The 25836-nt window shown below is 39.4% G+C and overlaps 1 protein-coding gene across 1 annotated transcript in view; it reads right to left on the bottom strand.

The window, feature by feature from the left end:
• The window catches only part of SGTB (small glutamine rich tetratricopeptide repeat co-chaperone beta), a 42865-nt gene extending 19255 nt beyond the window's left edge, over positions 1–23610 (bottom strand). The window contains exons 1-4 of the mRNA XM_047087258.1: positions 23511–23610; positions 13476–13579; positions 9296–9365; positions 2854–2953 (exon numbers count right to left, since the gene is read on the bottom strand). Coding sequence (XP_046943214.1) covers positions 2854–2953; positions 9296–9365; positions 13476–13579; positions 23511–23610 — 374 coding nt within the window. The remainder of the gene's footprint in view (positions 1–2853; positions 2954–9295; positions 9366–13475; positions 13580–23510) is intronic.
• Positions 23611–25836: the final 2226 nt, after the last annotated feature.

Raw genomic sequence — 25836 nt, forward strand, 5'->3', positions numbered from 1 at the left:
TCAAAATGTAAGGTACTATTATGAAAAAGAAGGATCATAATTATTCTGTAACTGCCCTTAAGAATAAAAATTAAAACTGCCAACTGAGATTAGCTACAAGGGCTTCAGGAAAACAAGTTCAGTGTCAACATAAGGAAGACTATTCCAACAGACAGAACCACGAAAGAAAATGCAGAGGAGGGGCGCCTGGGTGGCTCAGTCAGTTAAGGTCAGGTCATGATCTCGCAATTTGTGGGCTCGAGCCCCGCATAGGGCTCTGTGTTAACAGCTCAGAGCCTGCAGCCTGCTTCAGACTCTGTGTCTCCCTCTCTCTCTGCCCCTCCCCCACTCACTTGTATGCTCTCTCTCTCTCTCTCTCAAAAATAAATAAACATCAAAAAAAAAATGTTTTTTCTTAATAAAAGAAAATGCAGGGGAGAAGGGGTCATCTCAGAAGAGTATGAATACCCTAAATAGCACAAGGATAACTCAATGAAAGATGAGACCAAATTAAAGATCTCTTCCAAATCTAAGAATTTCCTATGTAACAAAAGGTAATTTTTATAGATTTCAGCCCTAAAAGGTTTCAAATTGGTTAAAATAGATACCATTCACCAAAGCAGACTTGCAATGATAAAATTTAAATGTGAAGGAAAGAGAAGTTATTTGTCAGGTCTGCAAATGGGGAAGGCTTTAAGACTAAAAACACTGGACACTCTCAAACAGGGTTGCTTGTTGGGGTGGTGGATGGGAGGATGAGCTAAATGGGTGATGGACATTAAGGAGGGCACTTCTTGGGTTGAGCACTGGGTATTGTATGTAAGTGATGAATCACTGGGTTCTACTCCTGAAACCAATACTACACTGTATGTTAACTAACTTGAGTTTAAATAAATAAATAAGACTGGGGCGCCTGGGTGGCTCAGTCGGTTAAGTGTCCGACTTTGGCTCAGGTCATGATCTTGTGGTCTGTGAGTTCGAGCCCCGCATCGAGCTCTGTGCTGACAGCTCAGAGCCTGGAGCCTGTTTCAGATTCTGTGTCTCCCTCTCTCTCTGCCCCTCCCCCATTCATGCTCTGTCTCTCTCTGTCTCAAAAATAAATAAATAAATAAATAAATAAATAAATAAATAAATAAATAAGACTTAAAAACACTGGAATAAAATTCCAAAGAAAGGAAAAAAAAAACAAAAAAAAAAACAAGGAAAGACAAACTTGTCTACACAAATATTTAAAACCTTTACATATGAAAAACATTAAAAGGCAAACAGTAAGCTATGCAATTAGGACAAATGGATTATATATTTAATATACAGCTATGCTGTACAGGAGAGTAGACATAAGCTACATGTGGCTACTGAAATTTAAATTAATTTAAATTGATTTTCAATCAATTAAACAATAAAAATTTACTTTCTCATTTGCACTAGACATGTCAAGTGGTCAAAAGCCACTCTGGCTAGTGGCGACTGTAACGAACAAAGCAGATACAGAACATTTCCATCACTGCAAAAAGTACTACTGGAACTCTAATATTTAAGATAGATTATTTTAGTTCAGGGAATTCATTACACAGTTGATGCAAGAGCTAAGATGCCAGGCAGGGGCATCTTGTTGTGTAGCAATCCAGAGATGAGGAACAGCAGGAGCCATTACCATCCCTAAGATAGAGGACAGAGTGCAGAGTCCAAAAGCCAACATCGCCTGGCAAAAGCTGTGACCATAGCAGGTGTCTTGGGTGGGAGCTGGAGACAAGGATGAGAAGCAGCCCCTGCTGGATAAATACCCTGATGTAAAAAGAGGGGAAGAAACACCCCGCCTTCTCCCCTCCTCTGCCCTCCAATCTCCTGCCAGCACCTCCTGTGACTGAACCCAGACAAAACTCAGGTGACAAAGGGCCCTGGGAAATGTAGTCTATAAGGGTCGGACCATTTGTTTAAAAAGGGCAGAACAGGGAAAGAAAGAAGTATGAGGTCAAACAAGCTAAGGCCGGGCACAGGTACAAAGAGATAATTGTAAGAAAACAAACAAACACAAATGGCCAACATGTGAAAAATGTCCAACCTTACCAGTAGTTAAATATAAATTAGAACAATTACTATTAAAATAAAATTAATATTAAATTAATAATAAATAATGATAACTCAAGTACTTAGTGCTGATAAGGATGTGGTAAAAACAGATGCACTCATACACTTCCAGGGAAGGAAATAAATTTTCAAAATTTTTCAAAGAAGTTCGAACAATTTTGCAATCAGCATCGACAAATTTTGAATGTTTACACAGTTAAATCAATTGAATGCAGTTCCAAGGATAAACCCAAAGTCCAGAAAATCTGAATTTCAGAAAATAATTTGAGAAACAAAGATGTTCATTCCAACTTCATCATATTGAAAAAAAAAGGAACAATCTGCCAGTACCTTTATATAAAGTACATTTAAAAAAACAATAAAATAAGTTAAGGTACATTTATACGTTTATTAAAAAATAACTATGCTTGTTTGCCAGCCACAATGATAGGTGCTGGAAATATAAAAAAGATTAAGAGGTAATAACAGACTAATTTGTATCCATTTAAAGAATGTTTATGAAGAGTTTCAACAAAATAAGGACATGTTTATGATATGCCTACTGAATAACAACGAATCTAAAACCGATGACACATCAAACAAAATATGCCAAAGGTTAGTTAATAAGAGTGACTGCCTCTGAGTGTTAATTTTATGGGTTACTTTTCCTTCTTTCTACCTTCCTGAACTTTCAAATTTTTCAAAATAAATCTTACAAAATAAATTTATTTCAAAATAAATTTTCAGTGCTATTAATACAAATTACAATTGAAGAACTATAAACCTGCCACAACAGTGCCAGTTTACCTGTTGCAATAATAAACTGCATTATTTGGATCCAGTTCTATGGCCTGTGTGTAACAATCCACGGCAGCAGCATAATTTTCTTCTTTCATGTGGTTATTGCCTAAAATAATCAATATGTACAATAAGTATAACATACACACAGAAAAAAGCCTGAAAGATACATTTTAATCATAGAAACTACAACAAAATGAAGGTCAGCAATGTGATTTTTCTTTTTTTTAATTTTTAAGTAAACTCTACCCCCAATATGGGGCTTGAACTCACCACCTCGAGATCAAGAGTCGCATGCTCCACAAATTGAGTGAGCCAGGCACCCCGCCAACATGATTTTTCATCAGCAGTAGAGCTAAATTTTATATTTTACTATACAGTTGACACTCCTTAGCCATCAGTGTGTTCAAGTGATTTTTAACAACGTGAAGTCTTAAAGCAAGTAAAGCTGGTATACCTTATTAAATCCAGGCTTCATAAGTGAGTAAATGCAACAATTATGAGTATCCCATGGCAAAATTTAATCTCTTCTCACCTTCCTTATATTCATCTCCTGCCTTCCTTTTAGAGCTGCTCCCCCATTCCAGATGCAATCCCTTTCCCCATCATCATCTCATTATCCACTCCTTCCCTTGTCAAAACATATACCTGCTATGGGGCACCTGGGTGGGTCAGTCAGTTAAGCATGTGACACTCGATTTAGGCTAAGGTCATGATCCCAGGGATCATGGGATTGAGGCCCATATCATGCTCCAGGCTGACAGTGTGCAGTGAAATAAATTCTCTCTCTCCCTCTTTCTCTCCCCCTCCCCCCACTCTCTTAAAATAAATAAACAAAAAACAAAACGATACAAAAAACCCTACTGAAGGGACACCTGGGTGGCTCAGTCGGTTAAGCATCCGACTTCAGCTGAGGTCACGATCTTGCAGTCTGTGAGTTCGAGTCCCGTGTTGGGCTCTGGGCTGATGGCTCAGAGCCTGGAGCCTGCTTCGGATTCAGTGTCTCCCTCTCTCTCTGCCCCTCCCCCGTTCATGCTCTGTCTCTCTCTGTCTCAAAAATAAAATAAAAAAAATGTTTAAAAAAAAAAACCCTACTGAATAGCCAAAATCTCAGAATTCTGCTATGTGGGTAAGCCAGTAAAATTAATCATGTTAATATGCTATCGGAAGATCACATTTTTTTGTGCTATCCATTCCAGAGACAGATTTCTTAAAGGGGACTGTTGGACATTAATTTCTAGAAAGAATTTCAGATACCATGGCTAGCCCACAGGGTGCTAATTTTCAGGAAGTCATCTACAGATACATCTGGTAATAATTTAGCTAGGTTAAGAACTAGCCAGCAAAATAAGGAATTTCCTGTTGGCTATCTTTTGTATTCCATTAAAGGGAAAAATGTGTCCTGCTCACTGATAAGAACCACGGTTCAAAACTGAAATTTTAAAACACTGGGATTAAGAGGAAGAATTTACATCACAAAAGCCTCTGTTACTCCTCCCAACTTTCTCTAAACCAGAAGCTCTCCTATTAGTTTTGTCTTTTAATACATCATTAGCTACTTAACAGGAGTAGGAGAGTATAACTTTGCAGGGAACAGGAACAGCAAGATTAAAGGAAAGGCAGGTAGACAAAAGCATATAAAAGGATGCAAAAGTTACTGCAAATTAAGAATCAAAAATGAAGGGTGACTTGGTGGCTCAGTTGGTTAAGCGTCAGACTCTTGATCTCAGCTCTGGTCATGATCTCAGTTCTGGGTTCGAACCCCCAGGTAGAGCTCTGCACTGACAGTGGGGAGCCTGCTTGGGATTCTCTCTCTCCCTCTCTCTGCCCTTCCCCTGCTCATTCTCTCTCTCTCAGAAAAAGTAAATAAACACGAAAAAAAAAAAAAACAGACCTTCATCCTGGTTTAAAAAAAGAAAAGGGGGCGCCTGGGTGGCGCAGTCGGTTAAGCGTCCGACTTCAGCCAGGTCACGATCTCGCGGTCCGTGAGTTCGAGCCCCGCGTCGGGCTCTGGGCTGATGGCTCAGAGCCTGGAGCCTGTTTCCGATTCTGTGTCTCCCTCTCTCTCTGCCCCTCCCCCATTCATGCTCTCTCTCTGTCCCAAAAAATAAATAAACATTGAAAAAAAAAATTAAAAAAAAAAAAAAGAATCAGAAATGAATATAAAGAGTAACCTAATAGATACAAGTTTCTTTTGAGGTGATAAAAAATGTTCCATAACTGTGGTAATGGCTGCACAACTCTGAATATTCTTCAAAACCAGTGAATTTATACACTTAAAATTTTTGTTTTTAATGTTTATTTTTGAGAGAGAGAGAGACAGAGTCTGAGTAGGAGAGGGGCAGAGAGACAGAGAGACACAGAATCTGAAGCAGGCTCTGCTTCAGATGGCTCTGAGCCATCAGCACAGAGCCTGATGCAGGGATAGAACTTATCAGCCATGAGATCACGACCTGAAGTCAGATGCTTAACCAACTGAGCCAGCCATCCAGGCGCCCCTGAATTTATACACTTTAAAGGAGTAAATTTTATTTACAATAAAGTTGTTTTTACAATAAATAAAAAACTAATTTAGACCCCCACCCCCAAAATGTAATGAATATAAAGCCTCTAAGGAAGCTAAGAGGATTACATAGTTTTTATGATAGAGCAAGAAATTAATTACATGAGCCTAAGTACTGAAATACATTTGCTTAACCCATGTAAAAGATTTAAATTTTCTGGGTTATGTGGATTTTCCTGTTGCTATGGGCCTTTTGTCTCGGGGTTCTTAGGGAGCCCTCTTGCTCAACTATAGACCCTAAGAGTTAAAACCAGAAAATGAAAAGACTACTTAACTCATGCTCTAACTAAAATCCATTGTTCTTATTTCTTATCACACTTTCTTGAGGCAATGACGAAGGTGTTGTGCAATGACCAGAACATTCCAACTGCTAGACTAGAAAAGCCCTGATAGCAAGGTAATGCCTAGAATACCACGCCCCTCAGATCCCTTTCCCTACCCTTTATACGTGCTGAAAACATACTGATCCCCAGCTGTGATCATGCACTGCCTCCAGGCTCTCTAGCACATACCCCCTGAACCTCTGCCAGTAAAACTCTAGGTGTCCATCTTGTGGGAGGAGAGGTGGGCATGTGTAAAGATGGAGCCTGCCGCCTCCCCTGGCTGCTAGCACCCAAAGTTAATTTCTCCTTTCTCTTTTCCAAACCCTCCTCTCTTGAGTTACTGGTTACTCTTGCAAGAAGTTTAGGACTTTATCTGAGTTTGTTCAGCAACAGTGTTGGCAAACCCAGCCAGAAGCTGTGCTTCTGACTGTGCAGCCCCCTTGAGATTCCAGGGGACAGAGCGGCTGGCCCTGCAGTGCAAGAGCTCACCTGTTCCTTTCCTGAGTGAGCAGCTGTGACAGACCGTTTGATAGTCGAGTGGTATTATAATAATAATAATAATTATTATTATTAAAATCTATTGTATGTATTTTCTTATAAACCACCATATCAAAAGTCTACATACTACATTGTATATACACTATGCATATGTACACTAGATGTATATATATATTTACATATATTTACGATAACCCTTAAGTCACAAAATATCCAATATGCAAATATTTGGGACACAAATGAAGAAATTTGTAAAGATAAATATAACCGAACATTGTATAGCACTTTATACTTATGGGGTACTCTCCTGTAAAACTGTCTCCTTTAATTATCAAGACATCCTATAAGAGGCACCTGGGTGGCTCAGTCAGTTAAGCATCTGACTTCAGTTCAGGTCATGATCTCATAGTTCATGGGATGGAGACCCACATCAGGCTCTGTGCTGACAGCTCAGAGCCTGGAGTCTGCTTCGGATTCTGTGTCTCCCTCTCTTTCTGCCCCTCCCCTACTCGCTCTCTCTCTCTCTCTCTCTCAAAAATAAATATTAAAAAAAAAAGACAACCTACAAGATATGTACATATTTTTGTGATGTGTCAGGGAATCACAGAAAAGAAACCATCTTGGTTTTGTCTCAACTTACTGCAACTCTTTACAAATGAAGCACACAAAAATATTTGAAAGACACCTCTAGGAAGGTACTACCTGGCTAGAAGCCTTGATTAACACAGACAAGTGTCACAGGCAGCCTGGAAAAACCTTACGCTTGACAAACTGCAGTGGCCATTAGTGCTCACATGAATAAAAACCTGTATAAAATAACAATTGCTTTAACTTTGTGTGTAACATGTCTCAGATGTGATAGGTTTTAGTAAAATGAAAGAATAAAAGCTTTGAGGAGTGCCCGGGTGGCTCAGTCGATTGAGTGTCCAACTCTTGATTCTGGTTCAGGTCATGATCCCAGGGTTGTGGGGTCGAGCCCTGCTTCAGGCTCTGTGCTGAGCCTGGAGCCTACTTGAGATTCTCTCTCTCTCTCTCTCTCTCTCTCTCTCTCTCTCTCTCTTCCCCATTCCCACCTGTTGCGTGTGTGCATGCTCTCTCTTTCTCTCTCTCTCTAATATTAAAAAAAGAAATAAAAAGAATAAAAGCTTTTGTGGTTAAAGGGGAAAGTAGTAAGTAATTCAGTTACCCATGCTGGAGCATTAAATGAGTCTCAGCCTGCATATTCTCTTAATCCTCATCTTACCAACATTCATTATATCAAAGCAAACTCTGCGGGGAATGCAATCTCCCCATGTTCTGCATGCAGAGGGAGTAAACATGAGGGCCAAAAAATAAAATTTCAATTTGCCATTTATTCAATATCATTACTAGAGCTAAACCAAGGGAGCTTAAAAAGCAAGCGTTAATGGAAAATACACAGCATCACCAAGGATTTCACACAACTACAAAACTCAGAGTGGGGGGAAAAAACATCAGGTTAAATTGTTTCAACTAGAAACTAAATATATGAAAAATGCATTTCTATCCAGATAGTTTAAATCCAAATTCTTTGGGGAGTACTACTCTTAATTCAAATGACAACAAGGATCTAGTTTTTACTTAATTTTGCATGTAATTTATGAAAGTCATACTATTCTAAAATTTTAAGCCACTATAGTAGTATTAATTCTTAAAGTAAGAAATTAAAAATTGAAATCAGTCTATTTGTTGGATATACAGAACTTTATAATGTAATCCCATGAAGATAATCACATAATAGTAAAAATATAGACAAAGATATTAAGACAATGTCATCTATGGGGCGCCTGGGTGGCTCAGTCAGCTGGGTGGCTGACTTTGGCTTAGGTCATGATCTCAAAGCTCATGAGTTCGAGCCCTGCGTCTGGCTCGGTGTTGACACCTCGGAGCCTGCTTTGGATTCTGGGTCTCCCTCTCTCTCTGTCCCTCTGCTGCTCATGCTCTGTCTCTGTCTCTCTCTCTTTCAAAAATAAATAAACATTAAAAAACAAAATTTAAAAAAAATGTTTATCTAAGATTACAAAATTATCTGGCTAGGTAAGTAAATCATGGTCTAAAGTACTATGGAGCACTATGCGGCCATTAAAAGCAGTGACATATTAAAAAACAACAACAGTGATATACATGTATGTTTAAAATAAAAATTTGATAGAGAGGATAAGACCCAAGGAATAGGAAGAGTATACTCTCTTTCATATCTACCTTTTAAGAAATCAAGTGATTGTGTTTGTTTTGTTTTGTTTTTAACTGCCTTCTTCAGTTTAAAGTCCAGGAAATGGTTTCTGAACCAATTCTGTATAGCTTCTGAATGTGGCATATTCCCTAATAAATGTCTGCCTACAGGACAGGGAATTTTTTGGCTCTCATTCATTGCCAATACAAGACTCTTCCCGAGAGCTTCTTAGTACAAATCTTGTGTGCCTGACCTAACTCTCCTCTATAGCTTAACATAAATGACAAGACAGAAAAACTTAAATGCAGATCTTCAACACTGACTTATTTATTATAACTAAAAATGCCTCAAGAGCCAGTATTGAAAAATGTAATTATGTAGTAGTGAAATGTGGTAATAAATACTTAAGTCAAGCGCCACATACATGTATTAACAAGTATCAAAGAACTCAAAAACACTAAACATATACAAAAGTTAAAATAATACTGAAAATTATTTTCCTCTATGCAAGCATAAAAAAAAATATTTGAAACCCCAAATTTCTCCTTTCCTCTCTGCAAGCATAAAGAAGAATTTGGAACCCCAGAGTACATGTAGCAAATGCAGTTAGAAGTAATCACCCCTTAAGTTACTTGTTTTGCAAGTTTTATTCACAGCAGATCTGCTTCTCTGGAAGCAAGGCATAACTACATTATTGTTCACAAGCCATTCCAGTTTTCTTCCATATCACATTCATTTCTGTTTCACAAATATCATGTGGACGTATGACAGTTCAGACTTGGCAGCGTAAATCAGATTCTCACCAACTGCCAGAGTCACTTTCTCCAGAGTTTCATGAAGTTTTACGAAATAGTAATTTCTCTATGAAATACTCACCTTCATCTTTTAATTGGTCAGCTTTTCCCACGTCTTCAGGCACTGAGTTTGAGAGAGGCAAAATATCATTCTGAAATTAAATAAAAATCAATGTACAGAGTTTCCATTTACCTGCATAAAAAAGTCATCCCACAGAACTATAAATAATAATAAATAAATTGTATTACAGTAAATCACCTATATTTACACAGGATGAAATCTGGCTGTAAATAATAGGGTTACATAGACATGGGGGAAAGTCCTTCCACATACGTTTTTTAGAAAAATGAGTATGTAGAATTTTTCTAGAAGATAATGGGCTAATATGAATCAAATTTTTTACTTGCTTTTCCTACATCAAAAAAACCCTACTTCATGAACAATATAAATAATCAGTATACAAAGAATAGGAAAAGAAAATATATTCAAGAGATTATTTATATTAATAAAAATCTTGAAGCATAATGTTTAATATCTAAAGAGATATCCTAAGTCAAATTCACAGTTTATAAAAAGAAGCATTAATAATGTAACACTATTATTTAAATATGTGCATACACATATATACGTGCACACAGGCTAAAACAACAAAGACAGGAAAGGTCTAACGAGAAAGGTTAAAAGTAATATTTGGAGGTAAAATTTTCAGTTTCTTCTTTATATCTTTCTTTGTTGACCAATTTTTTAAAAACAATGGACATATATTAATTTATCATTTAAAAAAGGCAATGTAAATTTCCTGTTTTCAGTAGCTACTATCATCCTCAAACCTCTTTTGCATTACTAATGTTCAAACCGAAGGGGCATTCAGAAATATCTTGAGTAGCAATTGGAACACAATGTATTTTTCCATTTCTGAAAGATCTTTAAAAAAAAAATTTTTTTAAATGTTTATTTATTTTTGAGAGAGAGAGAGTGCAAGCAGGGGAGGAGCACAGAGAGAGGGAGACAAAGAATCCAATCCAGGTTCCAGGCTCTGACCTGTCAGCACAGAGCCCAATGGGGGTTCAAACCCACAAAAGGTGAGTCATGACATGAGCTGAGGTCAGAGGCTTAAGTGACTGAGCCACCCATGCACCCCTTGAAAGATCTTTTTTAACTTGCTTGAACTCACAGACCGCATAGGTACCACAGACCGCGAGATCATGACTTGATCCCCACATTTAGAATATATCCACCATTTATTTACTTTGAGAAAGACAGAGACAGCATGAGTGGGGAAGGGAAGAGAGAGGGGGAGAGAGAGAATCCCAAGCAGGCTCCGCACTGTCAGTGCAGAGCCCATGTGGGGCTCAAACCCACGAATCCATGAGATCATGACCTGAGCCAAAACCAAGAGTTGGATGCTTAACTGACTGAGCCACCCAGGCGTCTTTCACCATTATCTCTGTCTTGACCAAAGTTTCAATAAACTTGATAGCTCTAACTTTGGAAATATACTTCGCTAATTGCACACAAATATTCACAAGTACAAAATCATAAAGTATGTGAGTTGTTCTTATTTTTTTTAATCTTTCTATACTAATCAGTTTTTCTAAGCATAAAATATTGGAATAAAAATGTATAGAATACAAATAGGAATCCTTATAACTAGAGGTCACTACTTAAAACTGGCTATAGTCTCCTAGGATGTAAGTGTAGTTCAAGGACACATTATTGCCCTGCAGTACCTACTTTCAGGGTTTCTTGTATTTCACATCTTCTAATAATCCTGGGAAGTTAAGGGGAGGAGGGAGGGGAGTGACTTTTTGAGTCAGAAGAATGGCATATTGAGAAATGGACTCTAATCCCTTCTGTCTTCTAAATTCTTCTGAATTATTTTAATGAAATTGCCACACTTGTATAACTTTGAAAACTAATTCTCATATTCATTAAATGCATTTGAGCAGGCCATGATGTGGGGATGAGTGTTACCTGCCTGATATAAAAGGAATGAATCCATTTAGTATATAAACTTAATTGAGGGAAAAAAACAGAAGAGAAAGACCAGTATCCTAAAACTAAAATGACAGAAATAACAACCATGGACACTTGGTGAGACAAATAACTTCAATTTTTTTAAGTTTTTATTTTAAATCAATTAGTTAACATACAATATTATATTAATTTCAGGTGTACAATGGAGTGATTCAACAGCTGTATCCATCACCAGGTGACCATCACAGCAAGTGGACTCCTAATTTCCATTACCTATTTCCCCCATCTCCCCACATACCTCCCCTCTGGTAGCCATCGGTTTGTTCTCTATAATTAAGAGTCTGTTTCTCAGTTTGTCTCTGTCTCCCTTTTTTATTTTCCCATGTTTGCTTGTTTTCGAAATTCCACATGAGTGAAATCATATGGGATTTGTCTTTCTCTGACTGACTTATCCAACTTACATTATACTCTAGCTTTTCTATGTTTTTGCAAATGGCAAGATTTCATTCTTTTTTATTGCTGAAAAGAGGCAAATAATTTCCTTAATTATAACAATCTGTATGCTGCTCTGGGCAGGTTTAGACTCTGTCTGCTGTACTCTGCTAACAAAGACATACGTAATGAAGTTGCTGCTGTTAAATAAGGCAAACAAAGGAGTGACATCACAAATAACACTATACAGATACACAATGAAGCCAGGTTTAAGAACTTATATTTTTGGGAATGCAAGCTGGTGCAGCAACTCTGGAAAACAGTATGGAGTTTCCTTAAAAAACTAAAAATAGAACTACCCTACGACCCAGCAATGGCACTACTAGGCATTTATCCACGGGATACAGGTGTGCTGTTTCGAAGGGACACATGCACCCCCATGTTTATAGCAGCACTATCAACAATAGCCAAAGTATGGAAAGAGCCCAAATGTCCATTAATGGATGACTAGATAAAGAAAATTATATGTAAAAAAAAAAGAAATTATATTTTAAAAATAGCAAGTCAAAAATGCTTACAGTTAAACACAATCAGAGAGAAAAAGTAAGACAGGCGTCAAAAAAAAAAAAAAAAAAGATCTACTTAAACAGAGTGCAAAAGTCAATTTGAGCTTTCTGGGAGGTAAAGAAAAATTCTGATCTCTTTAGTACTAAGTCACCAGTGACAAGAGCTAAGGAGTGAGCACATCCAAGTGTTGTCTCCAGCAGAGGCCTCTTGGGCATCTAGGAGTTAAAGAAGGTTAGCTTCAGCCATGGGCATGTCCAGCCACTGAAATGGGGTTCCCTAAGGAGGCCAGAAACCCAGGCAATGAAAGAACCATAGCAACTGAAGTGAAGAAAAGGGGAATTCTCTGATGAGGAGTGCAGGGACACGTCACTATCTCCTTATATCTTTGTTATATAATTAGAATTCATCTGTGTGATAACTGCATTATTCTTTTTCCAAGAATAGAAAGAGAGAACAGTTTACTGCCAAACTGCCATCTTCATTGCAACTCTCAGAACCTCTTCTCACAAGTTCTAGAAACAGTCAATGTGGTATTCTCAGCAAAGTCCCTGCCAGGCTTAAATATATACTACATGATTCAGCCTCTCTCCTGAGTGCCTCCTTCTGTACTGAAGCTTGAATACAGAACTAGAATAACAAAATGAGTTCATGAGGCATCAAAATGTAACCAAAAAACACATGGGAGATCACCCTGGGGCCCTAAACTCAGTCACCTTAAAATTTTCAAATTTATGGTCATGTTCCCTGAAAAGGCCAGAAACCAGAGACGATGTAAACAGTTCTCAAGAGCAGACATCAGAAACTTGGTTTTCAGTGTTACGTTTGCACATTGAGCCTGAACCTTCCCTTGTTTTAAAGAGGCCTTACAATGGCCAATTTGATGAAATCTGCTTCAAAGTGATGATTCAATTCCTGATGAATCTATTTCTACATAGTTGCTGCGTAAGCAGGAAAATCTTGTTTTTATCTTTTATTCAATGCTTTAGAGGAATGTTAATACAGATGTCAGAAATCTAAAAATGCTCAGATAATATAAAGGACTTAAAAAGTACATCATTAAATATAAAAGAAGGTGAGAGAATGAGAATAGCTACTAATATGAAAATCTAAAAGCACATTAAAAGAGTTATATTTTAGTTCCCAAATCATATCCATGTGAACTATCTACCTTACACCTAGGGAGAAGTTAGGTACTTAAAGGCCTGACCTGTAAAATATTAAGAACTCAACATAATATTGTAGTCATACTTAGATCAGATACTAATCGAAAACAATGACAGCTTACCTTACAGAAGGAATTGCTGAACATTTCTGTCAAAGGCTGTGAAACTGCAAGATGAGTATCTTCTGGGCTGATTTTAAAAACTGTCTCCAAGCACTGAATTGCAACTTGAAATAAATTTGAATAGTGAAAAAGAAAATTAGCAACCTAAAAAAAGAAACAACCTCTTTTTTTCTGGTAGAAATCTGCACTCCATGCAATCTGTGGTAATTCAGTATTTATGATCACAGAACATAAGGAAAACTAAATGGTTCAGCTACATAGAGACTTCTGTTTATAGATCAGCTGTTGAAGGAAGACAACTTGATTTCTTATTCCTCACTTAAAGAAAGATGTTACCTAGAATATAATTTCTCAATATATCTATTACATCATATTCTTGCTGAAGCCAGTCACTAACAGTAAGTTATTCCTCCCTGCCAATATCTATTATCCACCAATGTTCTAATGTTTTGAATAAAACAAACAAAAAAAATCTTCTTTCTTTTATGTGAGAAACAGAATTCTCAACCTGACCAAAAACAGTAACAGAAACAGCACTAAATATTAATCCTGGTATATTTACTTAGATAGGTTGGCTTTAAAAAATTCATTCATGCATACAAATTTACCCTGAGCACCTACTACGTGCAAGATGGTAGAAATACAGCTGTTAATCTAAAGACAAAAATCACTATTCATGTGATGAAGCTTACATTTAACAGAAGGAGTCAGAGAAACACAAAAGTACACAGCATGTTAAATGGTGATAAGGTGTGTCATGTGCATTTGGTATATGACAAGGTAACTGATATGGCCAGGGTATGGACAGGGTAGAAAGACATGATGGGAGATGATGCTAGAAAGCAAGTCTGTTATTGGATGACAAGGCACCTCACATAACATTCTTAAAGAATGTGCACTTCACACTACGGGCAAATGGAGAGCCATTAAAGAATTCAGTGAAGGAGAATAACATAACTGGATTTGTGTTTAGAACTACAAGTCTGTGAATGGATAAAGAAGATGTGGTGTATATATAAAATGGAGTATTACTTGGCAATCAAAAAGAATGAAATCTTGCCATTTGCAACTACGTGGATAGAACTAAAGGGTATTATGCTAAGTGACATTAGTCAGTCAGAGAAAGACAAGTGTCATATGACTTCACTCATATGAGTACTTTAAGACACAGAACAGATGAACATAAGGGAAGGGAAGCAAAAATAATATAAAAAGAGGGAGGGGACAAAACATAAGAGACTCTTAAATATGGAGAACAAACAGAGGGGTTGTGGGAGGGGGGATGGGCTAAATGGGCAAGGGGCATTAAGGAATCTACTCCTGAAATTATTGTTGCACTATCTGCTAACTAATTTGGATGTAAATTTAAAAAACAAAATTAATTTAAAAAAGAAAAAAAAAAGAACTACAAGTCTGATAGGAATGCAGAGAATGAATTGGAATAAGACAAGCTGAAGGAGAAAATGGAAGCAGAAAACCAAGTGGGTTCTTACTTAAACGATCTAAACATAAGGAGTCCAAACCAGGGCAATCACAGGGAAGAAAGATAACCTGTCCTCTCTACAAGTACTCACTGAGGTGAATGGAGGCAGATTCTCATCTTGAGAATTCTCTCCTTTGAAAAGGAATTCTCTCCTGGCTCCACAAGATGAGAATGTAGCCACAGTGTCCAGTGTACTTCCAAGCAGTATGGAATAGATTCACAAATATTTATGTATGACTTTCATTATTATTTGTATGCAATATATTTAAACTAAAAACACAACAGAACAAAAACACTTCACCCGTTACTCTCACCTCCATGCCCCACCTCTGACAACCACCAATCTCTTTTCTGTATCTATGTGCTTGCTTTGTTTATTTATTAGCGTTGCACATATAAGAGAGATCATAGAGTATTCATCTCCCTCTGTCTGATTGATTATAGATTCATTGATACTTGTGTATGACTTTTAAAGGATACATTATGTATTAATTATGGCCCTGAGAAAAACACCTCTGTCATAATAGAAATACTATTACTATCACTATCCACAGAACAATTCTCCTTAGAAAAGGGACTGAATTGGGGCACCTGGGTGGCTCAGTCACTTAAGCGTCCAACTTTGGCTCAGGTCATGATCTCATGGTTTGTGAGTCTGAGCCCTGTATCAGGCTTTCTGCTCTCAGCAAAGAGCCAGCTTCAGATCCTCTCCCTCTCTCTCTGCCCCTACCCTGCACGCGCTTTCTCTCCCTATCAAAAATAAATAAACATTGGGGCACCTGGGTGGCTCAGTGGGTTAAGTGTCTGACTTCGGCTGGGGTCATGATCTCGCGGTCTGTGAGTTCAAGCCCTGCATCAGGCTCTGTGATGACAGCTAGAGCCTGGAGCCTGCTTCAGATTCTGTGTCTCCCTCTCTCTCTGCCCCTCTTCCGCTCACACTCTGTCTCTCTCTCTCAAAAATAAATAAACATTAAAAAAAATTTTAAATAAATAAATAAACACTAATAAGCAACTAAGTTACCAACCACAAGAAGTCAGAGTGCCTTTAACATAGAAAATAATCTGCTGTTTACCCATCCCTCATCCTCTCAATTTCTATTCTTGCCAAGCGCTTGTTTTCACACTTTAGTTGCTCCAGCACTAAAAACATTGGGCTACAAGAAAATATGCTCCCACTGCCATGAAGTCAGTTAATGTAAACAACAACAATAATAATGGTAAATGTGGGGGCGCCTGGGTGGCGCAGTCGGTTAAGCGTCCGACTTCAGCCAGGTCACGATCTCGCAGTCTGTGAGTTCGAGCCCCGCGTCGGGCTCTGGGCTGATGGCTCAGAGCCTGGAGCCTGTTTCCGATTCTGTGTCTCCCTCTCTCTCTGCCCCTCCCCCGTTCATGCTCTGTCTCTCTCTGTCCCAAAAATAAATAAACGTTGGAAAAAAAAAATAAATAAAAAAATAAATTAAAAAAAAAATAATAATGGTAAATGTGTCTGTTTATGTGTATATATTGATTCTTGATCAATATTTTTCCTCCCTGATCAGACTGGTCATTTCCTTTACTGTACCATGTAAACTCATACTGGTACATGTTTCTATTATTTTACTTATCATACTATAGGACATGCTCTTAAATGTCTATCTCCCACATTAGACTGTCTCCATGAGGATAAGGCCTATACCTTATTCATCTCTGACTTTAACATATATGGCAAATAGTAGGTATTCAATAAAGTTAATCTACTTCTTTGTTTACAATGGAAGTATAATTAAATTACAGAGGAAATAACAACAATAAAATCTGTAGAGTAGGGCCCTTCTGCGCTCCAAAACATTAGTTCACAGCCATGGGAAAAAAGGATAGTCCACAACCAAGTCTTTAACCAAAAACCAGAGTATGTAACTTCAATGCTAAACACTGACAGGTGAAAAGTCCATGTGGTAACTAAGGGATTTTTATGCTCTATCTTGTTGAGGCAATTCAGTCTAGCTCCTTTATCTCTGTGGCCACTGATCTTAAAACACATGTCTTGTACATACTAGACACAATTAAATATCATTAAAGGAGGTGGATGTTTTGTTTTAAACACAATTATTTGGTGTGTGTTTTTTCAAACCGCTTTCCTGAAGTATGGTTGACATATGAAAAGCTATTCATATTTAACATCTATAACTCGATGAATTTGAGGATCAGTATACACCTGTGGAACCATTACCACCATTGAATCCAGAGACATAATCATCACCTCCCAAAGTTTGCTCTTATCACTTTTATTATGTGTGTTGTAAGAACACTTAACCTAGGTTCTATATTCCTACCAAATTTTAAGTATATAACAACTGATGATAAGCACTGTGAAGAGTAGTAAGCCTCTAGAACTTGATTATCTTGCATAAGTGAAACTTTGTACTCTTTGACAATCACCTCCCCATTTTCTCCTTCCCTGGCTCTGGCAACCACCATTCTGCTCCCTGCTTCTATGAGTTGGACTATTTTAGATTCTCCGTATAAGCAAAAAGAATTGTTTGATAGGTAAACCTAGCTGCCAAAGTGTTTAACCTTGATGATGTTAGTGTAGATGGACAGATTGAGGCAAAGGCCCAACTGGAACGGGTTCAAGAAAAAAGAGAAGGGGGGGAATTAGAAAAGGCATAGACTGCTCTTTCAAAGAGTTTTCCAGCAAAAGGAAGACAAAAAAGCATGAAGTATTATGTGGGGTGAGGGTAATATGGCAAAAACTCAGGACTACCTTATTATTTATCCAGCCAAAAAAAATTAAATAACCTAGGTACAATAATTTATCTTACTTGTACCTCAAGATTATCACTTATGAAACAAGGATTATTACATTCAATCCTCCTTTGAGGAGGTCATACTCATGAATAAGTCATACGCTATAAACAAATACTGTATATAAATATTGTTCCCCTTTAGCACCAAACAATAATAGTGTGTTTGGTACTGATGAGGAGAAGGACAGTGAAGAACTCTATTCAACACCTACCACATCCTACCTGTTCAGCATTTTATTCAAAAGTTTCCATACTCTGGTTACCTGCCATGACTGATTCTGAGTCTCCTAACAAATCTGTCTGATGGAGAAGAGGCAGACAGTTTCCCTTAACAGACTTAGAAATAAAGATATAGTCCAACTAACTGATATGCCCAGGATCACTCGATTCATTCAATTCACCAATTCAATTCAACCCATGTTTACTGTACTTACACTATATTACATGCAGTTCAATGTGTCAGGTACTTTTGTACATGCGCTAGATAGATTAGTGAATAAAACAGAAAAGATCTCTGACCTCTTGGGGCTGACATTCAGGGACAGGGGTGAAGAGCTAGGCTATAAGCAATAAAAAGCAGAGAAGGGTGAAGATATGGGAGTATGGAGAGCAAAGCAGGGAAGCAGATTCCAGATGTAACAGCGTGCCCAGGGTACACCTCATTCAGAAAACAGACTTGACAAAGACTCAAAGAAGATGGGGGTATTACCATTATCTAGAAGAACAACATTCTAAGCAGAAAAAATAACCAGAACAGAAGCCTTTAGGAAAGAGGATTTTGTGTATTCAGAGTTAGGAAGCCAATTTGCCTAAAGCCAAATGAGAAAGGGTAAGAGTCTGTGAACAACACATCACAGAAGCCTGAGTTATATAAATACTTTAAACAATGACTAAGTAGCATGAAGAAGTCACTGCAAGATTTTGAGTAGAGAAATGATAGACTCTTTTTTTTAATATTTTATTTTTTTAATTTTTAAAAAATGTTGGCTTATTTTTAAGTGTGGGAAAGAGACAGAGACAGAGCATGAGCAGGGGAGGGCAGAGAGAGAGGGAGACACAAAATCCAAAGCAGGCTCCAGGCTCCGAGCTGTCAGCACAGAGCCGGACGCCGGGTTCGAGCTCACAAAGTCCAAGATCATGACCTGAGCAGAAGTTGGATGCTTAATGGACTAAGCCATGCAGGCGCCCCTTAAGATTTTATTTTCATGTAATGTGTACACCCACGTGAGGCTGGAACTTACAACCATGAGATCAAGAGTCTCACATTCTACTGACTGAGCCACCCAGGGGCCCCTGACATACTGTTTTAAAATATCAGTGGTAGCTGTATTGGGAATAGTCAACTAAGCTGCAAGGACAAAAGCAGAGAGATCAGTTGGAGGCTATTACATTAAAAAAGATGAGAAATACTTAATTATATCCATGGGTGACATCAGTGGAGATGGGAAGAAACAGTTAAGACTCTAATTTTGAAGGTACAGCCAACAGGATTTACTAAATGATTAAAGGCAGAGTCCAAGAGAAAGAGTTCAGAATGATGCCCAAGTTTGGGGCCTAAGCAACTGAAAAGATAGAGTTGCCATCAACTGAGATAAGGAACAGATTTTGGGTGGGAGGATCAGGAGTTCAGTCTTGGAAATGTTCACTTTGAGATGCCTATTACACATAGAAGTAGAGATATCTAGTAGGCAGTTGGATATAAAAATCTGCAGTTCAGAAGGAAGGTCTTAGTTAAATGCCAAGAAACTGAATGACATCATCAAAAAAGTAAGTGTAGGGGCACCTGGGTGGCTCGGTCAGTTAACTGTCCAACTTCGGCACAGGGCATGATTTTATGGTTTGTGAGTTCAAGCCCCGTGTCAGGCTCTGTGCTGACAGCTCAGAGCCTGGAGCCTGCTTGGGATTCTGTGTCTCCTTCTGTCTCTCCCCTTCCCTCACTCACACTCTGTCTCTCTTTGTCTCTCAAAAATGAATAAACGTTTAAAAAAAAAAAAACATAAGCATAGATAATGAAGAGAAGATCAAGCACTAGACCTTGGGCACTCCAGATCAGGGAAGAGATGAGAAACTAGCAAAGGAGACAGAAGGAGCAAGCAATAAGAAGAAAACCAAGAGAGTGTGAGGAGGTATCCTGGAAGCCAAGTGAATCAAATATATGACAGCGGGGCAGGGGTGGGGGCTGTGAGATGAGGGATATCATCAGCTTTATCAACATCAGCTAAAAAGACACATGAAGACTGACAACTGATCACTGAACTAAATAACTCAGCAATTACTGATGACTTTGATGAGAAGACTATGGGTGGAGAGGCTGAAGCAAAGGCCAAACTGGAATGGGTACAAGAAAGAATAAGAGAGGAATTTTAAAAAGTATAGATAGGGGTGCCTGGGTGGCGCAGTCGGTTAAGCGTCCGACTTCAGCCAGGTCACGATCTCGCGGTCCGTGAGTTCGAGCCCCGCGTCGGGCTCTGGGCTGATGGCTCAGAGCCTGGAGCCTGTTTCCGATTCTGTGTCTCCCTCTCTCTCTGCCCCTCCCCCGTTCATGCTCTGTCTCTCTCTGTCCCAAAAATAAATAAAAACGTGGAAAAAAAAAAAAGTATAGATAATTCTTTCAACGAGGTTTCCAGCAAAAGCAAGACAATAAAAGTAGGCAGTAGTTTGGAAGTAGGGGGTAATATGGCAAGAGTAATTAGCTGTTGTTTTTGGTTTTTTTTAGGAAGTGAGAAACAATGAAAAGTATATTCTGATAAAAATGATCCAACACAGAGTGAAAATTTGCTGATGTAAGACAAGAAGGGTAGAATAACTAGAGCGATATCCCAGAGTAGGTGAGACAGGATGGAATCAGACCCAGTGTGCCAGTAAAGAGGTTCCATTTAGAAAAGACAATGGATAGTTCATCTGTGGTATCTTAATCTTATTTCAGCCTCTCTAACAGAATACCATAGACTGGGTGGCTTATAAGCAACAGAAATGTATTTCTCATAGTTCTGGAGGCTGGGAAGTCCAAGATTAAGGTGCTGGTAAATTCAATGTCTAATGAGAACCTGCCTTCTGGTTCATCGATGGTACCTCTTCACTGTGTCCTCACATGGTAGAAAGAGTAAAGGAGTTCTTTGGGGTCACTTTATAAGAGCACTAACTTCAATCATGAAGGCTCCACCTCCTAAAACCCTCACACTGGGCATTAGATTTCAACATATGAATTTTGAGAAAACACAAACATTTAGTCCATAGCATATAATAGTTAGCCAAGCAAGCAGAATATGTAGGGGTGTACATGCTGGTGGGTGGGTAGGTGGGGTAGGGGGAGTCTGTGGAAGTTGTTTTCTTATTCCTTCAATTATCTTGGTAGGGTAAGAAGGAAGCTCATAAACTAAAAGTGAGTACAGAGGAGGAGATTTGAGAGTTTGAGAAGATGGGAGAAAGTGTTAAAGTGGTGGTCTAGGAGAGCAAAAGTGTGAATGAACTTGGAAGAGACAGTGTGATTGCCAGGCAGCATGACAGGTCCACTTGAAGCTCATGATGATGAAATCAAAGTGGGATCGATCGGCAAAGTTATAGGTTTTGCTCCATCTATACAAAGTCACATGGACATGAGCACATAGTAGGTGGAGAGCTGAATTTAAACAAGGTTGGGTTTTACAAGAAAGGGAGAGATGTACAATGCATGAACATAATTATGAACCATGGTATTTAAATGGGGTAAGAAAAGGGGTATGAAAGGTAAGGGATCAACATACTGGAGGTATTGGTAGGGTCAAGAATTGTTGAGGTAGCGATTTTAGAGGGAGTGAGTTGGAAAGACAGGCAGTAGTGGTCAGGAAGTGTTATGTTGACGATAGAGATTATGGGGAGAATGCAGTTTCAGTAATGATAATGTCCAGGGAAGAGTTTCTCACCCTTGGCACTGCTGACATTTTGGACTTTGTTCTGGGGTCCATCCTGTGCATTATAGTATGTTTAGCAATTTCCATGGCCTCTACCCACTAGATGCCATTGAGCAGCCCCCCACTGGTGACAATCAAAAATATCTCCAGATGTTGCAAAATCATCCTGAGTTGAGAACCACTAGTCTAGGGTATGGCCAAACAGCTGAGTGGTTGAGATCACTGGAGGAGAGGCCAAGGAACAGAAGTATTGAAAGAACTCAAAGAATCACCTATGAGTACACTGCAACTGCCAAAAATTAAGACAGGAGTAGTATTAGAAAGAGTGACAGAGGGCAGAAGCCACATGAAGTAGATGTCGGTAGATGATGACAATTAGGTGTGGGTGACAAAATCTGATGAAAAAGCTCAAAGCTGATAAGGCTATAATTCTTCACCACTATGGTAAGGCTGGTACTAGAACTCAGGCTCCTTTCCTAGAGCTTTTTTAAATGTCTAGAAGGTGGGCAGACTTCTCCACATGATTTCATACTCAATTAAATTAGACTCACAGAGTCAAAAATAGGGGTCGGTCAAAAACAATTGGCACTATTTCTGACTGCCATACATAACAAACAGATGAAGGCACATATTTTTGGCTGAAGACCATCCTAAAAATAGGGCATAACATCTTGATTTTTAGAAACCTCTCAATTTTCTTTCTGGCCCTTAAAAGTATTATACTGCTTTGATTAGGAAAGAAACATCTTTTATTAAATAATTGCATTTATGTGTTTATTACTGAGAAACCATAACTAACACTTTCTTTAGATAACCAGTCACCTTTACCTTCACATAGTCTAACTGAGGACAAAAAGATTTTAATATGAAATGAACCAACTGCAATGTTCTCCAACTGTGTGTCACCTGCTCCTCTCACTGCCACCTGGAAAGACAGCATCTCACCAGATTGCAAGCAGATTTAGAGCAAATGCCGATTTTCATCCCCACCTCTTAAAAGCATATTCACAATGGAAGTGCCTACTGAAATTAATAGAGGGATCCCTTTTGTAGGAGAAATAGCTTCAAGATGACAAAATCAAATTGTATAACTTATTAAATTCTCCCAAATGCACTGTCTCATTGCAATAATTAAGTCTTTAGGCCACAAGGAAGGTATACTCATTGAACCTCCGCAAGCTCATCTGCAGAATTCAATCTTTCCATGGTTATAGTGAATTTAATTTTTATAATGCATAAATGTGAAGCAGAAAAGATGGTGTCAAGCAAACACATGATGCTTTCATGCAAGTCTCACTCAACTTTACAGATTACCAAATCTAATATTTAAAGCTTACATAAAACAAGGGTAAAATCCTCTCATTTTCAAGTGTCCAAATAGAACGTTGTTAGAGTTTAATTGTGATGTAATTATTAGACTTATACATACTGCTTTTATGATGACTAAGGTATTTTCATATATCAATCCTAAACGAGATGCTTTCCTATCAGGAAGACACAAGATCTTCAGAATAAAAACCAGGATTTAAATGTCAGCTTTGCCACATTTTGCTGTTATGTTACTTAATCTATCTGGTTTCATTTATTATCTGTTAAATGAAGATAATACTAACTTGGCAGTTACTATAAAGAAAAAATTCCCCACAGTGTGAACAGCATAGTTCTGACACATACTAGGTCCTCAATAAGTGAATCACAGTCCTCCTATTGTATTGTTAATTAAAACCAAACAAGCCTCAGAGAATGGACACAGGATCTCTCTTCTCAAAAGATCAACAAAACATTATCATTTTGTTATTATAGGTCATAAAGTCAGGCTTATAGTTATTTTAGTCTTTATTTATAATACAAATGAACAAAAAGCGCTCATGCCTACCTTCCAAACTTTCTTGTTCATCCGAAGTATAAGCATCCATCTGACTTTGTTCCCGTAAGAAACGAATAACTGCATAAACTAAGTGCTTGATAGATGACATTTTAAAAGCTTAAATGCTTTTCCTTGATAAGAAAAAGGAAAACACTGATCTAAGTTATTTTAAAGAATTAGGAAAGTTATAAATAACAAGGGTTATAAATTACATCAAAAGTAAAAAGCAAAAACAAAACCTGCATTACCTTCATTCTTCTTTTAAAAGTCAGGAGAACACAAAGTATTGTTATGATAATGTATCACATATTTTGATTTATACCCAGTAGTATTAGATTATGTTAAAACTTGCAAAAGTAGAATTTTTCTCAAAACATGTACCACACAAGCTTAGACACTAACTCACTGGATCTTTTTTTTTTTTTTTAATTTTTTAACATTTATTTTTTGAGAGACGGAGACAGAGTGTGAGCAGTGGAGGGGCAGAGAGAGAGAGAGAGAGAGAGAGTCACTGACTACCTCACTGTATTTTTTTTTTAATGTTTATTTATTTTTTGAGAGACAGAGTGTGAGCGGTGAAGGGCAGAGAAAGAGAGGGAGTCACAGAATCCAAAACAGGCTCCAGGCTCCGAACTGCAGGCTCTGAGCTGTCAGCACAGAGCCCGATGGGGGGCTGGAACCCTCGAACTGTGGGATCATGACCTCAGCAGAAGTCAGACGCTTAACCGACTGAGCCACCCATGCGCCCCATTATCTCATTATATCTTAACAGTGTATATGGTACAGATACGGATAAGGACAGGGGTACAGATACAGAAGTAGAAATCCCCAAAAGGCCTCAGTACTATGTTGAGGGAGATTTCATACTGCTGACTCAGATGCTCATCTACAATAAGCATCTTCGTCTATTTCATGAGATTTTTTTTAAATGTATGCATAATTTACACTGCACCAACTTTTTTAGGCTGAGACTGTTACTTGAGGAGGAAGTATATTAATGAAAGGGTGTTCAACTATTGAGTGTCATTCTTAATAAAAATAGCATTTCTATTTAATCTAGATATGTCGGAAAATCATTGCCTAAATCGATGGATACTACACACCGACCAGTGCTCTCTGCAGTAGCTGTGCTCTCGTGGACAAGCTGGAAGCTCCCGGTCATGTTCATTCACATGGAATACTATCGCATCCAAACAGTGGCGCAGGGCCAGCCGGCATTAATGGCTTATTTCCACTAAATCGCATCATCCATCTGTTCTCCAGGTTCCCTAATCCAAAACCAGGGTGTGGTACCCGCCGCCAGGATGTTTATTATTTCTTGGCTTATTCTAAAGGCAAGCCCAGTCTTTAGGCCATGGGGTTGCAAGTATTAAATAAGGCCCCAGGGCAGAAGGTGAAAAAAGAATGGGGAGTGAAGAAGGTGAGGAGGGGAAACGAAGACAGCCAATCTCCTCCCGTCTTCTCATCCTTCTTCTCCCCATAACACATCGACCTCCTACCTCCCTTGGGTACCCGGGCCTCGCTTCGGCCCAGACGGGGTTTGATGCGGGTGCGCGGTGCAGGCCCCACCTGGGGCGGCAGGAGACGCACCCATCCCAGACAGAAGCCCCTTACCAGGCAAAAGGACGCGAGATGGTGGCAGCGGGCCCACGGGCGTCCGTAAACCGGTCCGCCCGCTCGCTGGTCCTCCGAGCTTCAGCCTGGCTCCCGATCGTAGTAGTGCCAGCGGTCGCCAAAACTTCGCTGCTCTGGGGCCGCCGCCGCCCCTCAGCCCACCCGGCTGTGCGCTTTGCTCCCGGCCAGTGGGTCTCGCCAGAACCGCCCCCGGGGCGGTGCCAGGAGCGCGGGGCGGGGCGCAAGCCGGGGGGGCGGGGCCCAAGTGGGCGCCGGCGTGGTGCTGCCGCACGTGGGAGGGCGCGGGCAGGGCTGGCAGCCACCGCCGCTGTTGCCTCCTCCGCTAGGCCGCCTCTTGGCTCCCGGGCGCCCCGCCTCCCTCCACCCCAAACCGGAGGACAACGCGCCCGCCGCCGCCGCCGCCGCCACCGCCTCTCGGCGCTCCCATGATCGCCCAGTGCCTTTCGGCTGTGCGAGGCCTCCACAGGTATCTCGGTGTGCGGGTTAACCTTGACTGTGGGCCGGGAGTGGTTTTCCGTCCTGTCAGTGCCAAGTGCCTGTGCTCGGGCTTTCCCAAGCGCACCCCTCTGACGCTCCTGGGCCTCTCCCTCCCCGCGGCCCGCATGCTCTGCCCTGAGGGACACCTGGAGCGGGGGAACTTGGGGCCACCTTTCCTTCCTCCGCTCTCTTGGGAAGGCATCCATTCCCCTTTGTTTGGGAC

The sequence above is a fragment of the Lynx rufus genome, unplaced genomic scaffold (genome assembly GCF_022079265.1).
Source record: "Lynx rufus isolate CCGP_SWC_20201006 ecotype Redwood Valley unplaced genomic scaffold, mLynRuf1.p SCAF_1, whole genome shotgun sequence".
Classification (NCBI taxonomy): Eukaryota; Metazoa; Chordata; class Mammalia; order Carnivora; family Felidae; genus Lynx; species Lynx rufus.